This window comes from Rhincodon typus, chromosome 32, assembly GCF_021869965.1.
Source record: "Rhincodon typus isolate 14 chromosome 32, sRhiTyp1.1, whole genome shotgun sequence".
NCBI lineage: Eukaryota > Metazoa > Chordata > Chondrichthyes > Orectolobiformes > Rhincodontidae > Rhincodon > Rhincodon typus.
In genome coordinates, this window is record NC_063363.1 from 2,678,341 (window position 1) to 2,697,227 (window position 18,887).

Consider the following 18,887-nt stretch of genomic DNA (forward strand, 5'->3'; position numbering starts at 1 on the left):
TTGTAAAACAAGCCTCTGGTTTTTAAGAGCTGAAGAAAATGAAGGTGGTTTCATTAAAAACCTACACCACTCCAAGAGAGATTGACCGGGTAGATGCCGAGTGGCTGTCTTCCTGTTAGAAATTCTAAAGCTAGAGAACATCATTCCAGAATAAAGGAATCAGCAGTTTGGAACTAAGATAGGAAGAAATGCCTTCACTCAGAACAGAGTTCTCTACCCCAGGGAGTTATGGATGCCCAACCCAACCATACATTCAAGACTGTGGCCATCAGATTTTGATATTACGAGAATCGATGATAATGGAAATAGGGCAGAAAAGTGGAATGGAGGTAGAAGATCAGCCATGATCTTGCTGAATGATAGAGCAGGCTTGAGGAACCAAATGGCCTATTCCAGTACATAGTTCTGATGTTCTTATCTGCAAACATCTTTCAGTCATTGACAGATCTGTGCTTTGATTTGGATGTATTGATCTATGTAGCAACAGTATGTTAGATCACTCATTTTCAACTTCCTGAACCAAAAGATTCATGCCGAAAAGTAAAAAAAAAATTGATAATAAATAACACTGGATGGAGTTCTAGAACTTGAAAAACTTGCCCTTAGACCATTACAGCGGCAACTGATACCACTGGCTAATGTCTGGTCTAGAAAATAGCATCAGTCACCAAATAATTATTTCCTAATGAGTACACACGCATCAGCCACCGATTACAATAGAACTGCTGCCTCACAGCACCTAGGGCACCCAGGTTGGATTCTATCCTCGGGCGACCGTGTGTGGAGTTTGCACATTCTCCCCGTGTCTGCGTGGGTTTCCTCCGAGTGCTCTGTTTCCTCCCACAGTCCAAAGATGTGCAGGTTGGCTGGATTGGCCATGGGAAATGCAGGGTTACAGAGATAGGGAGTGGGGTGGTTCTGGGTGGGATGCTCTTTGGAGGGTCAGTGTGGACTTGATGGGCCGAATGGCCTGCTTCCACACAGTAGGGATCCTATGATTATTCATGGTGAGTGTGTACAACCATGAGGGACTGGTACTAAAGATTCTGAACCAGAAATACAATTTTCCAATGATAGTAAAAGGGGCTGAGAGAAAGGACAGAAAGAAAAAGCAAAGTGAGGCAGGAAAAGATTGTGAAAGAGCATCACGGAATCTTTACTGCACAAAAGATCATTCAATCTATTGTGCCTACACCAGCTCTTTGAAAGAGCTATTCAATTAACTCTACTCCCCTGTTCTTTCTACATAACCCTAAAAATTATTAATGTTGAAGCATTTATCCTATTTCCCCAATGAAAATTACTGCTTCCATCAATTGTACAAGTAGTACAGTCCAGATCAAAAAACTGGTAATTAAAATAAAAAGTCTAATGACCTACTGATAAGAGAACATCTTCCATTATTTTACCAACAAAAATAAAGCACATATGAGTCTTATGCAACATCTGCCATGTATTAACATTAAATTTCCTTTCCCAAAGATCTAGTACATAAACACACTGGTGTAATACAGAACATCTGGTAAACTGCAGGCAATCCCCCTAGCCCAAGTTGGTTATTACTGTCCCTTACTCTCTATTTTCCCCGTTAGTGCCCCATTATTCCCTTCCCCAGTTCCCTACTTCTCTCTACCTTTATCCTCTGAAAGTGAAAAAAATTTCAGAATTTAAATGGAGACTGTCACAGCCATACACATGCATTTAACTCTCGAATATCTTACATCTGGTAACTATTAAAAAAGGAAAATGGAGAGTTGTAGAATTAAAGTTTGAGAGTCACCCTGGATGAGCCTAACATTTAAATTTGACTTAAGAGTACATTATCTGGTAGCTGATCAATAAAACCCATTGATTTATTTTGCACATTCAGGAGCCCTAGGTTTGATCTGTTCATTCAGGGTCAATGACTTGATTGCAATCTGCTTCAGTTTGTTCAAAATATCTGGATTTTCAAATTGTGAAACTTTGCTGAAGTAATGGAATATTTCAGATTCCACTGCTCACTGTCCTCATTGTAATAAACAGAAGGTGAGCTGTAACGACTCTTTCAAACTATGACAGGTTCATTAATGAAGTTATTTTCACTTAGAATGCCTTTACTAGCCAGGAGTGCCTGTACATGACTGTTTGGTTAATCAGGCACACGGAGTCCTCACTATACCCTAAACCCATCTGACTCCCCACAGTTTTTAAGCCAAGCTGCAGGAAAACACACCAACTCTTGAATCTTCCTATTTTCAGCGATCCTACAACTTCAATTAATTTGAAATAAGGTTTGAGAGGAAGAGAGAGGCAAAGCACTAATGTGCAAATATAAAAAGGATCATAACTGTGTAAACGAGTGTGAGAGAGATAAACCATCAGTGAAAGCAGCTGCAAATACTTAATGCTTTGGAATTTGCTAATGGACAGACAAAGAGGTCATTAATAGATGACCTTTGTACTCAATGTCTCAATGACAGCATCTTCACATTCGTGTGCTTCAATGAACAAAGATCTTCAATAAAATACAATCATTGGTATCTATAAAAAAGGAGGCAGATTAACATTGCGGATTTGGACAATTGAGAAAACTGAAAGATAATTTATTTTTTACCGTAGAGAAACGTGTGGAGTAGGCGAGGAGAGAAACAAGTCAATACCCAAATAGCCTGCATTTATGTAGCATCTTTAACACTGCAAAACATATCAAGATGCTTCACTGTGGCTTGATAAGAGATGAAACTGAGCCACGTATGACATTAAAGGATGTGCATCAAAAGTTTAGTTACAGAAGTAATTTTAAGTAGTGTCTTATGGGAGAAAAGAGCAGCAGAAATTTTTCAAGAGGGAATTGTAGAGCTTAAGATTCAAGTAGCCAAAGGCAAGGGCAGGTGAAAGCTGGTGGGTTATGCACAGAGATTGGAAATGATGAGATTTTAAAAATTCCGACCAGTTTTAATAAAGTGATTGGAGAAAAATAATTTACACTGGTTGGGAAATTAGTGACTAGGGATCACGGATTTAAAATGGGTGCAGTGAGAGGACTAGAGCAGGAGAAAATACTTTATACAGAGGGTGTTGGAACATGGAATGCCTTGCTGCATCAAACGATCAAAGCAGAGACCATGGAATATTTAATACAAAAAAGTGAATAAATATTTAAAGCTGTAGGTGATGATATAGGGCTGAGAGCACGCACAGGAATGTGTGATCAATTTTGAATTGATGGAGAGCTACTGGGAGAGAACAGGGCAATGAGAATTGAAATGGATTAACTCAAAGGGTTGGCACAGAAACATAGGGATGAATAGCCTCCAGCTCTGTAAGCCCTCATGGTTTTATGAAAGACAATGAAAAAGTGAAAGTATGTAAAAGCAGTTGGAAAAAAAAGAAAGAAAATGGTAGAAATAAAAGCCTAGTCTATTGAAGAAATCTGAAACAAAAGCAAAGTTTTGGAGACAGTCAGCCTGGTAAACAACAAAATTAAAAGCAAGTAGGTAAACCTGGTGAGACGACATGTCAGTGCCTTATCATGTCTGCTTGATAATTCACAACTATAGGGAGGAATATTATGTTTTTTTTCTTTGACTAGGTCATTAAAAACATGGTCAGTCTGGAGCTGCCCTGCACAGTTCCTGACAGGTGTCCCAACATCGCAGACAGAGGAACATCCTGCTTGGTGCTTGTAGTGACTGGAATGAGGTTAGGCAGGTGGACCTCAGAATATGGAGTTCCTGATTGGGGCTGTTAATCTGGTCCAATCAGGAAGCTCTGGCTGCACCAGGTGTGTCCCTGCCCCCAGACCAAGGTTCAAGTCCCACCTGCTCCGGAGGGGTGTAATAACATCTCTGAACAGGTTACTCAGAAACATTGGATAATTAAACAAAAATGGTTTAGAAGAATTTCAATATTTTTAAAAAAAACATTAAAGGAGTGTCAAAGGCTCTGTTCACTCAGAGCTGGGTCTGAGGGAGCTGGATCAGTGTTGAGGACTCTCCACGTGTAAATGAAGGGTGACTTGGTGAGGGGCCCCTGTGGAGTTATTTCAGTGGGCATGGAGCTGGAACTCCTGCTGGATGAGATGGTGCAGAGGTGGGGTTTCCTCATCCCCAGGACCAGCTGTGTAGGTCACAATACCAGACCATGACCAGCCTGGTCCCAGGAAGCCCCTAGGTCTGAGACATCCACAGGAATGCCCAGCAGTGGTGGAAGATGGTCAATGTCCTTTCCCACTCCACCAGTGTAGCTGCTACCATCTTCTCTCCACTACCTCACCCTCAATCTCTCTCTGCTGCTGTACTCACCTCTCACCAAGGCTCCCACTCTACCTGCCTGCAACATCTTCCCCACTCACCCCCACATACCTTAACCCCCAACACCTCTCACCCTGTATGCCCTCTGCACTGCTCTCACTCACGTGGTGCACCTCCCCACCTTCAACAGGGTGCCACCCACTTTCAGCTCCAGTAGTCCCTGCCTCTCCCTCATTCCAAAAGGAAAACAGTGCACAACAAGGCAGAAACAAATAGCTTTCAAATTCGGACTCAAACTGAATCCAGGAATGGACTCTTCTAGTTTATTTTTGGGATGACAACCCTTCCTTTCACCACCCCCAAACCCCCCATCACACACTCAAAACGTACAAGGGGTCAGATTGAGAATACAATGAGTAGCAAGACTCATCACATCAGCCAAATACCTGAGGTGTGATAGCATCACAAACAGTCCAAAGAAACTGAAGACATCAATTATTCAGGTGTTTGAGCCTCTGAGTGTATTCATTTTAGAAATGGACCCATTAAATGGAAGGAACTGACAGTGCCTGCTGTTTCAGATAGTGTGTTGAACAGCTTCAGTGTTAGGTTTGTGGGTGATGCGAGAGGAATAAGAAAAAATTGTCAGGACACATTCTAACGCTATCCTTTAAATCCTGAATTTCCAAGTCACTCCTCTCTCCCAATGCCAACTGGTTGTTCCTCAAGGACTAGCTGCATGGGAGCCAAATATGGATTAAAGATGACCCCCTGTATAAATCTATAAATTTAAAAAAAAAAAGATTTGATACGATTAGCTCTAATCATATTTGAAACACAAGAGAGGTCTTAAAACTGCCAATACTGCAGTCCCTACGTCTTCCTTTAGCAATTGGGAAGAATCTCTAGAGCTCATCAGCCAAGGACACAGACATTGAGAGAAATATTGCATCTGAAAGCAGACCAAACAGCAACATCTGCAGGAGCTTTTACTTGAGGGCAGACATCAATAACTTGCAACCGTAACTGAAGCAGACCCCCTCTAGTACACCACGCACTAAATTAGACCAAAACTAACTAGACCTAACAAGGCATCCATTTTCCAACACAATGTCATGTCATGCAATAAACATCCATGGTCATCATTTCACAAACTTGCACAGAATCTTTTGTGCAGGTTTCATACCAATGGACTAGACAGAAGTATTACAGTATTTTCTGTTTGCGCAGTTAACCCATATATTTGACAAAGGGTCACCGTGGTGTTTAAGTTGTGGTGTATAGATTGGTGTTCCCTTTTCAAGTCCTGTGTCCTAGTACCGACGAGTGCAAGACACAACGCATTGAGATCAGGCCTCCTTGTTGCAATGATTAACTCGTAACCTATGTATGAATGATTAAAATGGAGGGAGGGATGGAAGTGGAATAGTAATTGCATCCAATTGTATAACAGAATAACAGAGCCCTGAGCATTTGCAGGGAGTAACCTGTATCTTCTTGAATAACTGTTCTATAATAATTATACACAGATGCAGTGACCACCACTCAAACTCCTTACTTTGCTGATATTAGAAGCATACAGCACAATACAAGAGGATGCATGAACTCAAAATATGATCTTTGTCGGGGTTTGAGCTGCTGATATTGAGTGAAATGCAATTAAAACAAGGATCTGTTGCAATAATTGAGTCATGCACAATTAAAAACTTGGGTGAACCCACAAAACATCTGAAATAAAAATCTTTTAAAATACCCCGCAGCCCCATTATCTTGGTGCAGTGATTAACATTTCATAACCCCTCAGTAATGAAAATGTCAGTTCTTGAAAGCCTTAGGACCACATTCTGAAGTTATGACATGTTATCTCATACCATCCCCTTTATACGATTCTGATACATCAAACCTGACTGATCCGTTCGCTCCCTGTACAGATGGTACAAAATAGACCTCTTGCCCTCGCTCATGCTTGCTCTTTCAGAGACAATAAAGTGCCCACTTCCTTTGTAATCCTGACAGATTGGCTAGTGTCTGGCCATTCTTTTCCTCAATTCTGAATTTACACCTTGTTTGTTGACCATTTCACGTACAATTGTGTACTTTACTCTCACTTCTAATCCTTGATCTAATAAAAGATGGAGACGAATGGTCATATTATCTCATTTGCCATTCAGCGTGCTAAGTTACTCAAAATAAAGTGTGTATCCCTGACTCCCTAAACCCTCTGCACCGTTCTGCAAGAGTTGAGACAGTTATTGTCTGTACAAGGCAGAGGTCTCAAAGCATTTTGCACCTTCTGATTCTAACGTTCATTCTTTTTCCATCTACTCGTTAATGATGAGTGAATGACAGTTGCATCTGGCAATTGGATTTGTAAAATTAAACTAAGGTGAGAACAGCTCCATGACAGATGAGAGGACAGAACAGTAAAGTGCTTAGATTCAGCAAGGAAGTATTTAGATCCCCGCACCACACACCAATCATGCAATTATGGATTACTGCAAAGATAGCAGGTTCAAGATTAGCAAGCTTCTGTTAATAAAGATTTTTCCACAGGCCCCATCCTACCTGTAATGTTGACCTCAACCAGACCCGACCGTGTCCCAATTGCATTTGTAGCTTCACAGATGTACGTCCCAGCGAGGTCATAGGTCACAGTCCCTTTGAAGAACAGGGTTGTGTTCTGTGGTTCCACATTTACAGGCAATGAACCGTTTAACCTGTAAAAATAAACACACTGCCATCTCAACAAAGATCAAAGCTATTAAAGCATTCAAAACAGTGTTTTCTCATCTGAGGCACCAGAACCTAAATTCAGCTCAGATGGAACAGATTAATGTCTCCTCCATCTGACAGTGACACAAAGGAATGGATTGATTTGAGTGATCCTCCATATGGGACATGTGGGTTTGAGCCCAGAAGCAGGTAGCATATTCCTCATTTCAGGATTGAGCTCAGTGTTAGCAAGTGATACACCAGTCAAGAAAAACTACTGGCAGTGCGTGAGGGGCCAGAATGCATCGCATTACATTGCCACTCGTTTGGTGCCAGAGTGATAGTAACCACTTTCAGACAGCCAGGGAAATACCAGCACTATCACAGATTCCCAGGGAGATAACGGATCACAGCAGCATCATTAGACTGCTAGAGAGAGACACTAGTCCAAAGAAATACCACCAGACAGCCCGAGAGATACAAGGCCAGTCACTTTTCATTTTGTAATATATTTTTATCACTTGTGTCACTGAATTGTCTTTTACTGCTTTTATTAAAGAATTTATTTGAAGGCCTAGCCTCTCACAAGACTTACACTCAATACATTTATCTAAACTGCGACACTAAGCTGAGTTTGAATATTGCAGTGTGAACACGGGCAGTATTAATTCACCTGCACTATAGAAATATTATCTGTCTCTCTGTACCCAATCAGTTTTCTAGATTACTTCAAGAAAAATTCAAGGTCAAATTTCAAATGTCTATTAAAGTTTATTCTGAGGTTCTTTTTAAACAGAGGCTTACACACATTTTAAAAAAAGAGGTAAACATGCTTAGACAACAAGGTGTAAAGCTGGATGAACACAGCAGGCCAAGCAGCATCAGAGGAGCAGGAAAGCTGATGTTTCGGGTCTGCACCCTTCTTCAGAAATCAACATGCTGTTTGCATATCGTTGAATTTGCTTTTTGTCACTAACTTTAGAAAGCATTAAGTACCGAGAGAACTTTAGTAGGTTTGTTAAATCTTTGAAGGCAGTGCAGGTACCTAATAAAAGTAAAATACTGCAGATTTCGAAAATCTTAAATAAGCATGGACAATGCTGTAGAAACTCAGTAGGTCTGGCAACGTCTGTGGAGAGAGAAACAGGAGTTAACGTTGAATCCAGTGACCCTTGTTCAGAAACTTCAGATTTTTTTGTTGACTGTTTCTCTCCACAGATGCTGCCAGACCTGCTGAATTTCTTCAGTATTTTCTGTGCTTGTTTCAGCTTTCACCTAATTTTTGTTGGAACTCCTCATACATTTATGTTGAGAAATCCCAATTTCTAACAGCTGCATACAGAGTGTGATCGAGGGCATATGCCATATTGAGTTGATGAATGACTTGAATTAACTCTCCTCTTTGGAGTGTGTTCTCTATGTTAACTACTTATCTGAAGACTTGGACCAACGTGGGTATCTGGGGGGAGTGGAGAGGTGGCCTTGCATTAATCACCAGCCCTGTGCTTGACTTATTTTTCTCATTCCTTTATTTAAAATTAAGGGTTTGCATTTGTCTCAATGCATTCCTTTCAACTCTAAAATGAGTTTCAATCAATCACACATATTGTCCATCATAAACAATTGTTAATTCCAACTCCTCAGGAAGGCATACCGCTGGTGCACTGTTTCTGCCAGAAATGGATGTGAAACACGTGAATACTGCACTTCAGATAGCAACCAGGAATCAATAACAGTGTCCAGATAGAGTCAGAGTTGGACAGTATGGAAACAGACCCTTCGGTCCAACTTGTTCATACTGGCCAGTTATCCTAAATTAATCAAGTCCCATTTGCCAGCATTTGGGCCATATCTCTCTAAACCCTTCCTATTCATGTACCCATCCAGATGCCTTTTAAATGCTGTAATTGTACCAGCCTCCACCCACTTCCTCTGGCAGCTCGTTCCATACACGTGCCACCTTCTGCGTGAAAAAGTTACTCCTCAGGTTCCTTTTAAACCTATGCACTCTAGTTTTGGACAACCCCTATCCCAGAGAAAAGGACATGGCTATTAATCCTATCCATGCCCCTCAAAGGTCACTCCTCAGCCTCTGATGCTTCAGGGAAAAAAACTGCAGGCTACTCTGTAGCTCAATCCCTCCAGTGCCGACAACATTTTTGGACAGTTTGAGCTTCAGACAGCAGTATCATCCTCTAAAGAAGGCTGCTACATCCCCAAGGATTGGATATCACTGCAGTTTAATTGAGTTGGTGCTGGTTTCTGTAATCCAGAGTAGGAAACGTCAATGGAAGAGATCAGAATGGAATCTAGTCCTGCCCATCCAGTGACCATATGAACAAGGAAAAAAAGAGTAGGTCACTCTGTGCTTACTCCACCATTCACCAACATCATGGCTGATCCAATTTTATCTTCAACCCTTTTTCTGTTACCTCCTCAATAATCACCCTTTTGGTCACCAAAAATCTATCGACCTCTGCCTTAAAGATATTGAAAGATTCTGCATCCACTGCCGAGGAAAGAAATTCCAAAGACTCATAACCCTTTGAGAGAAATAAATGTTTCCACATCTCGGTCTTAAATGAGTGTCCCCTTATTTTTAAACTCCGACCCCCCGTTCTGGATTCTCCAACAAAAGGGAACATTCTGTGAACATCCAACTGGTCAAGTCCCTTCAGGACCTTTTATGTTTCAATTCAGTCATCCCCGACTCTTCTAAACTCCAGAAGATAAAGGTCCAGCTTGTCTAACCTTTCCTCATTTGGCAAACACCCAACCTGGTCCACTGCACCCTTTTCTCTTCAAGCCAGAGGGTGATTGGAAAGAGGAACTCTGACTAATTTTCTCTCTCTCATCTATGTGACCATTCCTGGCTTTCTAAAAAACATTTGCTCACTGGGGATCACTCGCTGGCCCAGCATTATTGTCCATCCTTAAGTGCCCTTGGAGAAGGTAGTGATGATGTAGTTTCTTGAAGCATAGGGCAGCACCACGATCTCAAGAGGAGAGGACTCAGCTATACAGAAAGGATAGCAATGTGGTTCCAAGTCAGGATGGAGTATGGCTTGGAGGGGAACATGCAGGTGGTGATATTCTCACATATCAACTGCCCTTGTCCTCCTAGAGGGTATATGTGTGGAAGGCACTGTCAGAGGAGCCTAGGTGAGCAGCTGTAATACATCTTGTGGATGGTATACACTGCTGCTACTGTGCGTCGATGGTGAAGGGAGTGACTGTTGCAAGCAGTGGATGTGGTGCCAATCAAGCGGGCTGCTGTGTCCTGGATTGTGTCGAGCTTTTAGAATGTTGTTCAGCTGGATCCATCCAGGCAAGTGGGAAGTATTTCCTCACACTCCTGCCTTGTGTCTTGTCAATGCCAGAAGGGCTTTGGGGAGTTAGGAAGTGAGTTACTCCCTGCAGAATTCCTAGACTTTGGCTTGTTCTTGTAGTCGCTGTATTTATATATAGTTGGTTCAGTTTAGTTTTTCATCAACGCTAACTCCCAGGATGTTGACAGCATGGGATTAAGTGACAGTGATACCACTGAATGTCAAGGGGTGATGGATAGATTCTCTCTTGTTGGAGATGGTCATTGCCTGGCATTTAAGGCATGAAAGCTACTTGCAATTTATCAGCCCAATCCCTAATGCTGACCAGGTCTGACTGTATTTGGGCATGGACTTCTTCAGGACATGAGGTTCATAAGATATAGGGGCAGAATTAGGCCATTTGGCCCATCAAAGTCTCCTCCACCATTCGATCATGGCTGATATACTCCTTACCGCCATTTTCCTGCCTTCTCCCCTAACTCTTCAACCCATTACCAATTAAAAATCTGTCTAACTCCTCCTTAAATTTACTCATTGTCCCAGCATCCACCGCACTTTGGGGTAGCAAATTCCATAGACACACAACCCTTTGGGAAAAGTAGCTTCTCCTCAACTGTTTTATATTTGCTACCCCTTATCCTAAGACTATGACCCCTCATCCTAGAATGACCCACAAGAGGAAGCATCTGCTCCACGTCTATTTTATCTGAACCTTTTATCATCTTGAATACCTCAATTCAATCTCCCCTCATTCTTCTAAATTCCAGAGAAATCACGACTGGTGCTGAACATTGTGCAATCAGCAGTAAACATACAATGCAGTGAAGGTCACTGATGAAGTAGCTGAAGATGGTTTGGCTGAGGACACTATCCTGAAGAATTTCTGCATTTAAGACCTGGAACTGAGATGAACATAAGAACTAGGAGCAGGAGTAGGCCATCTGGCCCCTCGAGCCTGCCCCGCCATTTAATAAGATCTTGGCCGATCTTTTTGAGACTCAGCTCCACTTACCCGCCCGCTCACCACAACCCTCAATTCCTTTACTGTTCAAAAATTTATCTAGCCTTGCCTTAAACACATTCAGCGAGGTAGCTTCAACCGCTTCACTGGGCAGGGAATTCCACAGATTCACAACCCTTTGGGTGAAGAAGTTCCTCCTGACCTCAGTCCTACATCTGCTTCCCTTTATTTTGAGGCTATGCCCCCTAGTCCTAGTTTCACCTGCTAGCGGAAACAACCTCCCTGCCTCCACCTTATCTATTCCCTTCGTAATCTTATATGTTTCTATAAGATCTCCCCATTCTTCTGAATTCCAATGAGTATAATCCCAATCTACTCAGTCTCTCCTCATAATCCAACCCTCTCAACTTTGGAATCAACCAAGTGGATCTCCTCTGCACCCCCTCCAGTGCTAGTATATCTCTTCTCGAGTAAGGAGACCAAAACTACACACAGTACTCCAGGTGTGGCCTCACCAGGACCCTATACAGCTGCAGCATAGCCTCCCTGTTTTTAAACTCCATCCCTCTAGCACTGGCGGACAAAATTCCATTTGCCTTTTTAATTACCTGCTGCACCTGCAATCCTACTTTTAGCGATTCATGCACAAGGACACCCAACTCTGCTGCAACTCTTTACCATTTAAAACATAGTCCATTTTGCTGTTATTCCTACCAAAATGGATGACCTCACACTTATCAACATTGTACTCCATCTGCCAGACCTTTGCCCGCTCACAGACGATCAAGATCCCTCTGCAGACTTTCAGTGTCTTCTGCACACTTTGCTCTACCACTCATCTTAGTGTCATCTGCAAATTTTGATATACCACACTTAGTCCCCAACTCCAAATCATCTATGAAGCAAATCCAACTACAACCGTTTCCTTTATGCCAGATATGATTCCATGCATAGGAGCGAATTCCCCCCTCCCCAACCTCCCAATTTCCATTGACTCTTTGATTTAGGGTTCCTTGATACCACATTTAATTAAATGTTGGTTAGAGTCAAGGGCAGTCATTCTCAGCTCACCTCGAGTTCAGCTCTTTTGTCCACATCTGGGCCAACGCCTTAACGTAGTCAGGAGCTGAGTGGCCCTCACAGAACCCAAAATGCAGTACCAGGTTATTCTTTTAAGAACAATTAATGCAGCATAGAATGTCATTTAAACCAGAACTCTCTAGCCTGTTCAGCAGTAGGCAGCACCTTTAACTGTACTCCATACACAATCTGATATAAAAAAGGTTTAGCTTCTCTGCTTCCAGTCGCTACTGAAACCAGCCATAGCTTCCATGGAGGGAGTGTAGCAGAGGCTCACCAGACCAATTCCTGGGATGACAGGACTGTCCTATGAAGCAACATTGAGGAGACTGGGTCAACATTCTTTCGAAATTCCTCTCTAGAGGTGATCTTAACTCAAGATTCTTAAAGGGCTAGACATGGCAGATGCAGAAACTGTGACATGGGGATGAAGGTGGGGAGGACGAGATGGTTTAGTACCAGGGGCCACTTCCTCAGAATAAGGGGCAAGTCACTTAAGACTGAGATGAGGGGAAATTTTAATCACTCAGTGGGAGTGAATTCTTGTAACTCTCTACCCCAGGAGGGCTCAATCACTGACCATGTTGAGGACAGAACTCAATCAGTTCTAGGCGTCAATATAGTGCAGGATAGCAGTGGAAAACAGTGGTGAGGTAGGTGGTCAGCCAGGATGTAGGTTGGTAAGGCAGACACGAGGGGCTGAATGGTCTGCTCTTGTTTCTACGTTTCATACGTGTGCAATGGCAGTACCTCGAAAGATTCATCTATCAAGGTGTAGTGTTGCTGCTCTGATGACAAACCTTCCCCCTTTATTGTTCTGCTGATTGGCAATGGCTACAGATATCTCTGGTCCCTTTTATCAATGCTCTGCTGTGCTCTGACTGTTATTGTACACAACTCTGCACTGACAGGTGGATGGTGAATCAGCTCGGAGCACTGAAAAGCTGATTAATTGTCAGGACAAATTCCGTCTCTCCCATCATCACAATCACAGTTAAGTCCTGTCCAATCACTCACAGCCTAACATCTGGCCTGGCTGTAGACAAAGATATTAAACTTGAGGTTTGCACGGAAAGAAATGGTTCTGAAAGGTTTCTGGTGCAGTTGATTAAGATGGAACAAAGCAGAGCAATAGAAAAGGAGGTGATGAGGCAAGGTCAAGCAAGATCAATGCTCAGATTAACATTACTCTGCAGCCAAATAATATCCTGCTGCCTTTCCCTCCATACATCCCTACATGAGCAACAACTAAAGCACTCATTACACTTGTTTAGGCTGCAACACAAGAGCTAGAAGTAAAAGGAAGACTTCTGATCGAGGTTAATGTTTATTTATATAAAAGCTGCTGAACCGATGTGGGTATCACAGCCAGGCAGAACAGCGAGAACTCATAGGTCCAGTCATGCTCATTATTTATAATTCTGATCACTAGGGAAGTAACGTGTTACCCATAACATCACACTGCATAATGCACCGTCACATTACAAACACAACAAGGGAGAACCTTGTTGCTGGACAATAGCCCAAGATGAGAGCTTTTGAATCGATTGCTAGTTATACAAAGCACCTAGTTTTAAATCCCAATGCAGTCATTGGTATTAAGTATGCTGCCACTTCTGACCCGATACCATCGGTTTTAAAGCTTGAGAAAAAGTTTTACACCACCCCACCCAACCCCGAATTTCTCTAGGTTAGCAATCAAACAGGCATTGTGGCACATAACTGTAAGATTGCCTTTAGCCACAGAAACTAAAGCAACTGGAACCAATCTGTGTGCAGATAATAAACTGACTCATGACTAGCTTTTAAAACAATAAGATTGGCAAAATCAAAGGCAGATATGGTGTTTGGAGTTGCTTTGAAAGTATATGATCAAACATTCACAATCCAAATCCCAGAGAACATCAGCCCTAACCAAAGATCTGAAACTCCTGTCTGACATATCCATTAGTCTGTGTAATATCCACACAGATAATTTGCTGCCATCGGTTTCATTATAAACAATGAGAGTGAATCACCTTGCTGACTGGAGGATGCAGCTGTCGCAATGAAGACAGTTTTAATATGACAACAGTCACCTGATTGCTCAGATACAAAGTCATGGGAAACAACTCAATGCTGAGGGACAAGTCAGCAGGCATTTTAAATAAGTGCAATTATCAAATAAAACAGAAATGTTATGATAGCAACCTTCTCATTCCTGTCCAGACTCAGCCAGCACTGGAAGGCCACAGGAATATCCAATCAGCCTCTGTCTGCAGGGCAGTTTTATGCTGCAGTGATAGGACACTGTATGCATTATAATTACAGGGATACAGTGCCACACACGATAAATACTGGGAGACACAGTCACACTGTCTCTCGTCTCCAGTCAGTAGAAACCCCCTTCATTCCTTCCTTTGTAATATTCAATTGAATAAATGTGTTCATCAAATTGAAGGTTCTACATTATAATAAAAAAATCCATGGGAAGAAAGACTGGTAATAATGCATCAAACAATCATTCCTTTCACATCCATGGACTGAGCTGAGAGCTGACAGAGGGATGGGATGTACATCTCCTCTCTCAGAAATGTCAACATCTTTGAATTATGAGTTTAGACATTTCAACCAAACACAAACTGCTCACTTGCAGAACAACATAGCAGCTCTATCTTGCTTGCCGACACTGATTAATGGTGTGGTAACTGGACATGGCAAACAACTGATCTCAACATTTGTAGATAATACAGAATTCAGGAGCATTGTGAACTAAAGAGAGGATAATGTAGAATATTAAAAGGACATAGGTAGGTTTATGGAATGGGTAGACAAGTGGCAGATGAAACTTGTGAAAGGTGAAGTGAATCAATTTGGTAGAAAGAACATGCAGAGGTAAGGGTACAACTTTAAAAAGGATGGGAGAACCGAAGGTATTATTGCTGGAATAGTAATCTAGAGACTACGGTAATGTTCTAGGGATCAGAGTTCAAGTTCTACCATGACAGTTGTTGGAAGGTGAATTCAGTAAAATCAGAAATTAAGAAGGCCACTTATGACGCAGTGGTAGCATCTCTACTTCTGGGCAAAAAGGTTCAGATTCAAGTCCCACATATCTTCAATTACTATGTATCTCAACAGGTCGAGTGAAAATATCTACAGGTTTTATTGACATATTCATTGGTGTAAAAAAGATGATGAAAGGGTTTGTTGACAGTGCTGATAAGAGGCACTTACTGAACAATTACCTACTCACTGACACAGTTTGGGTAGTCAGCTCAGAGTTTCATTTTTAATCAAACTGTACTTTTTAAAAAATTTAACTTATTTTTCTAATCAACCTGTTCAGAGAGGTTATTACACACCTCTAGAGCAGGTGGCACTTGAACTCAGACCTTCTGGCTCAGAAGGTAGGGACACTACCATGTGTCACAGGAGTGCCACTGGCCTTTTTAGAGTCTTGGTAAAAACATGGATAAAAGAGCTGAACAGTTTGGTTAGAGTAACCATTCTGGAGGTTAATAGATATTTGCAGGAGTTCCTCAAAGCAGTGTCCAATGTCCAACTATTTTGAGCTCCTTCATTCATGACCTTCCTTCCATCAGAAAGGCCAGAAGTGGGATGCCTGCTGATTATTGCACAGTGGTCATTTCTGAATCCTCAAATGCTGAAACAGTCTGTGTCCACATGTAACAAAGCCAAGGTTAACATTCAAGCTTGTGATAGTAAGTGATAAATAATATTCATACCAGGCAATGAAAATCTCCCCACGATGTTCAATGGCATCACCATCACTGAATCACCCACTATCAACATTTTGTGGGGTTCCCACTAACCAGACATATAACTGGATCAAGCACATAAATAATGAGGCTACAAGAATAGGTCAGTAGCTGGGGTTTCCGAGACAAACACCTCAGCTCTCATCATCAATGGGGAGGTGATGGCCTAGTGGTATTATCACTGGACCATTAATCCAGAGACGCAGATTAAATTCTAGGGACCTGGGTTCGAATCCTGCCATGACAGATGGTGGAATTTGAATTCAATAAAATATCTGGAATTAAAGAGTCTAATGATGACCATGAACCCATTGTCGATTGTTGGAAAAACCCATCTGGTTCACTAATGTCCTTTAGAGAAAGAAACTGCCATCCTTACCTGGTCTGGCCTACATGTGACTCCAGACCCACGGCAATGTGGTTGACTCTTGACTGCCCTCTGGGTAATTAGGGATGGACAATAAATGCTGCCTAGCCAGTGACGCTCTCATCCCGTGAATGAATAAAAAAAAAAATTCACAAAGCCTGTCCACAATCTACAAGGCAAATGTCAGGAGTGTGATAGAAAACTTTCCATTTGTTTGGATGGGTGCATTAACTACGCTGTTTAGGATAAGGTAGCTGCTTGGTTAGTGCCGCATCCACTCCCTGCACCATTGATGCCCAGTGGCAGCAGTATGCAGCATCTACATTACGGTCCAGGAGCCCAAAAGCTTCTTCAAAAGCACCTTCCAAACCTGTGAGCTTTACCATCTGGAAATCAAGGGCAGCAGATATATGGGAACACCACCCCCTGCAAGTTCCCCTCCAAGCCACTCACCATCCTGACTGGGAAATACATCACCGTTCCTTCATGGTCATCGAGTGAAAACTCTGGAACAGCCTCGCTATTGCGCTGTCAGTGTAGCCACATTGATGCAGTGGCTCAACAAGGTAGCTCAACCCTACTTTCTCAAGGGCAGTTATGGGTGGGCAATAAACGTTGACCCAGCCAGTGATGCCCACATTTCATAAAAGAAAAATTAAAAAAGCAAGAATGCTTTGATAAACTTGTTGGAATATTGGCTTGGCCTTAACTGAAGTGCCATTGGTTCTGGTCACTGCAATTGAGGAAAGATATGAAGACATTAGACAGGCTGCAGGAAGTATTCAGGAGAATGGTTCCAGGAATTAGAAACTTCAGCTTTTAGACAGACTAGAAAGCTTGGTACAGTTTTCCTCGGAGAAGAGGGTCAAAGGAAGATTTGACCTTGAGGGCTAAAGAGGGAAGACAGAGTACATAGAGAAGAGTGCTCCTACTGATGGAATAATTGAAGACAAGACTGATGATCACTTCCATCTAGAATGATAAGGGAAGGAAATACATTCGAACACCAGCCCTTGGACATTCCCCTTGAGGGCACTCACCATCCTGACTTGGAATATATCACCACTCCTTCAGTGTCACTGGGCCAAAATCCTGAAATTTCCTCCTTTAAAAGACTGCAGCAGCTCAATAAATCAGCTTACTCCCACTTTCTCCAGGGCAACTAAGGACAGGCAATAACTACATAACATCCAGCAATGCCCAAATCCCATGAATAAGAGGGAATGAGAGAAAAGATTGAAGATAATTGGCAAAAAAAAAAATACAGGTGCAAGGAAAAGCTTTTTCACACAACAAACAGTTAGGATCTGGTTGCACTGCCTGGGAACATGGAGGTGGAACATTAAACATTGAGGAGAGAATTGGATTGATTTCTGAAAGGGAAGAATAGGCAGGGTACAGGGAAACAGTGGGGGAAGTGGATCTGGTATACTGTTCCAATGGAGAGAGAGCATAGCCACAAAGAACTGTGCTTCTAGCAATTCAGTGCTTTTGTGAAGACTGAACTGGGGTTAGGTAGCTTATTGAAGCAGCAGCACATGGCTCACTTAAACCCTAAACAAGTCAACCCTAAAATGCTGCCTCACAATAAAATAACCACCCAAACTCTCCCTGCCCAGAATGGAAATTTCTCAATTGTCATATTGTGGCAGTACAAGACATTGGTTAGGCCATTTTTGGAATACTGCATACAATTCTGGCTGCCCTGCTATAGGAAGCATGTTGTTAAACTAGAAAAGGGTACAGAAAAAAAAAATTACAAGGACGTTGCCAGGATTGGAAGGTTTGAGTTGAGAGAGACTGGATAGGCTGGGACTTTTCTACCTGGAACAATCGGAGGCCGAGGGGTGAGCTTATAGAGATTTATAAGATCATGAGGGGCATTGAGAGGGTGAACAGCCAAGGTCTTTTTCCAAGAGTAGGGGAGTCTAAAAGTAGAGGACCTAGATTGAAGGTCAGAGGGAAAGATTTAAAAGGGACCTGAGGGGCAATTTTTTTTTCATACAGAGGGTGGTGTGTGTATGGAATCAACTGCTACAGCAAGTGTTAGAGGTGGGTACAATTACAACATTTAAACGACATTTTGACCAGTACATGAATAGGAAAGGTTTAGAGGGACATTGGCCAAATGCTGTAAATGGGATTAATTCAGGTTAGGATATCTGGTTCGCATGGATGAGTTGGACTGATGGGTATGTTTCCATGCTGTATGACTTTACAAAGCAGAATCTTGGTGAAGAATTAGGTGAATGAAGGAAGGTGCACCAACCATTTTGTTGGACCTCTTTACTCATTCAGTTCAGTCATAGTCCTGTTCTGGACGAGGGTCTTCAGCACAGCTTCCAATGAGGGTTCCTTTCCAAACCCATTATTCTGGTAACCAGACTAAGAGAATCACCATTCCAATTCTTTTCATCTAGCTTAATGTAGTTTGGTATCAAG

The 18,887-nt window shown here is 42.2% G+C and overlaps 1 protein-coding gene across 1 annotated transcript in view; it reads right to left on the minus strand.

Annotated features, from left to right (window-relative positions):
* The window catches only part of LOC109935469 (nectin-1-like), a 335,855-nt gene that overhangs the window by 294,570 nt on the left and 22,398 nt on the right, over window positions 1-18,887 (minus strand). The window contains exon 5 of the mRNA XM_048615348.1: window positions 6,801-6,952. Within this exon, the coding sequence (XP_048471305.1) occupies window positions 6,801-6,952 (152 nt within the window). The remainder of the gene's footprint in view (window positions 1-6,800; window positions 6,953-18,887) is intronic.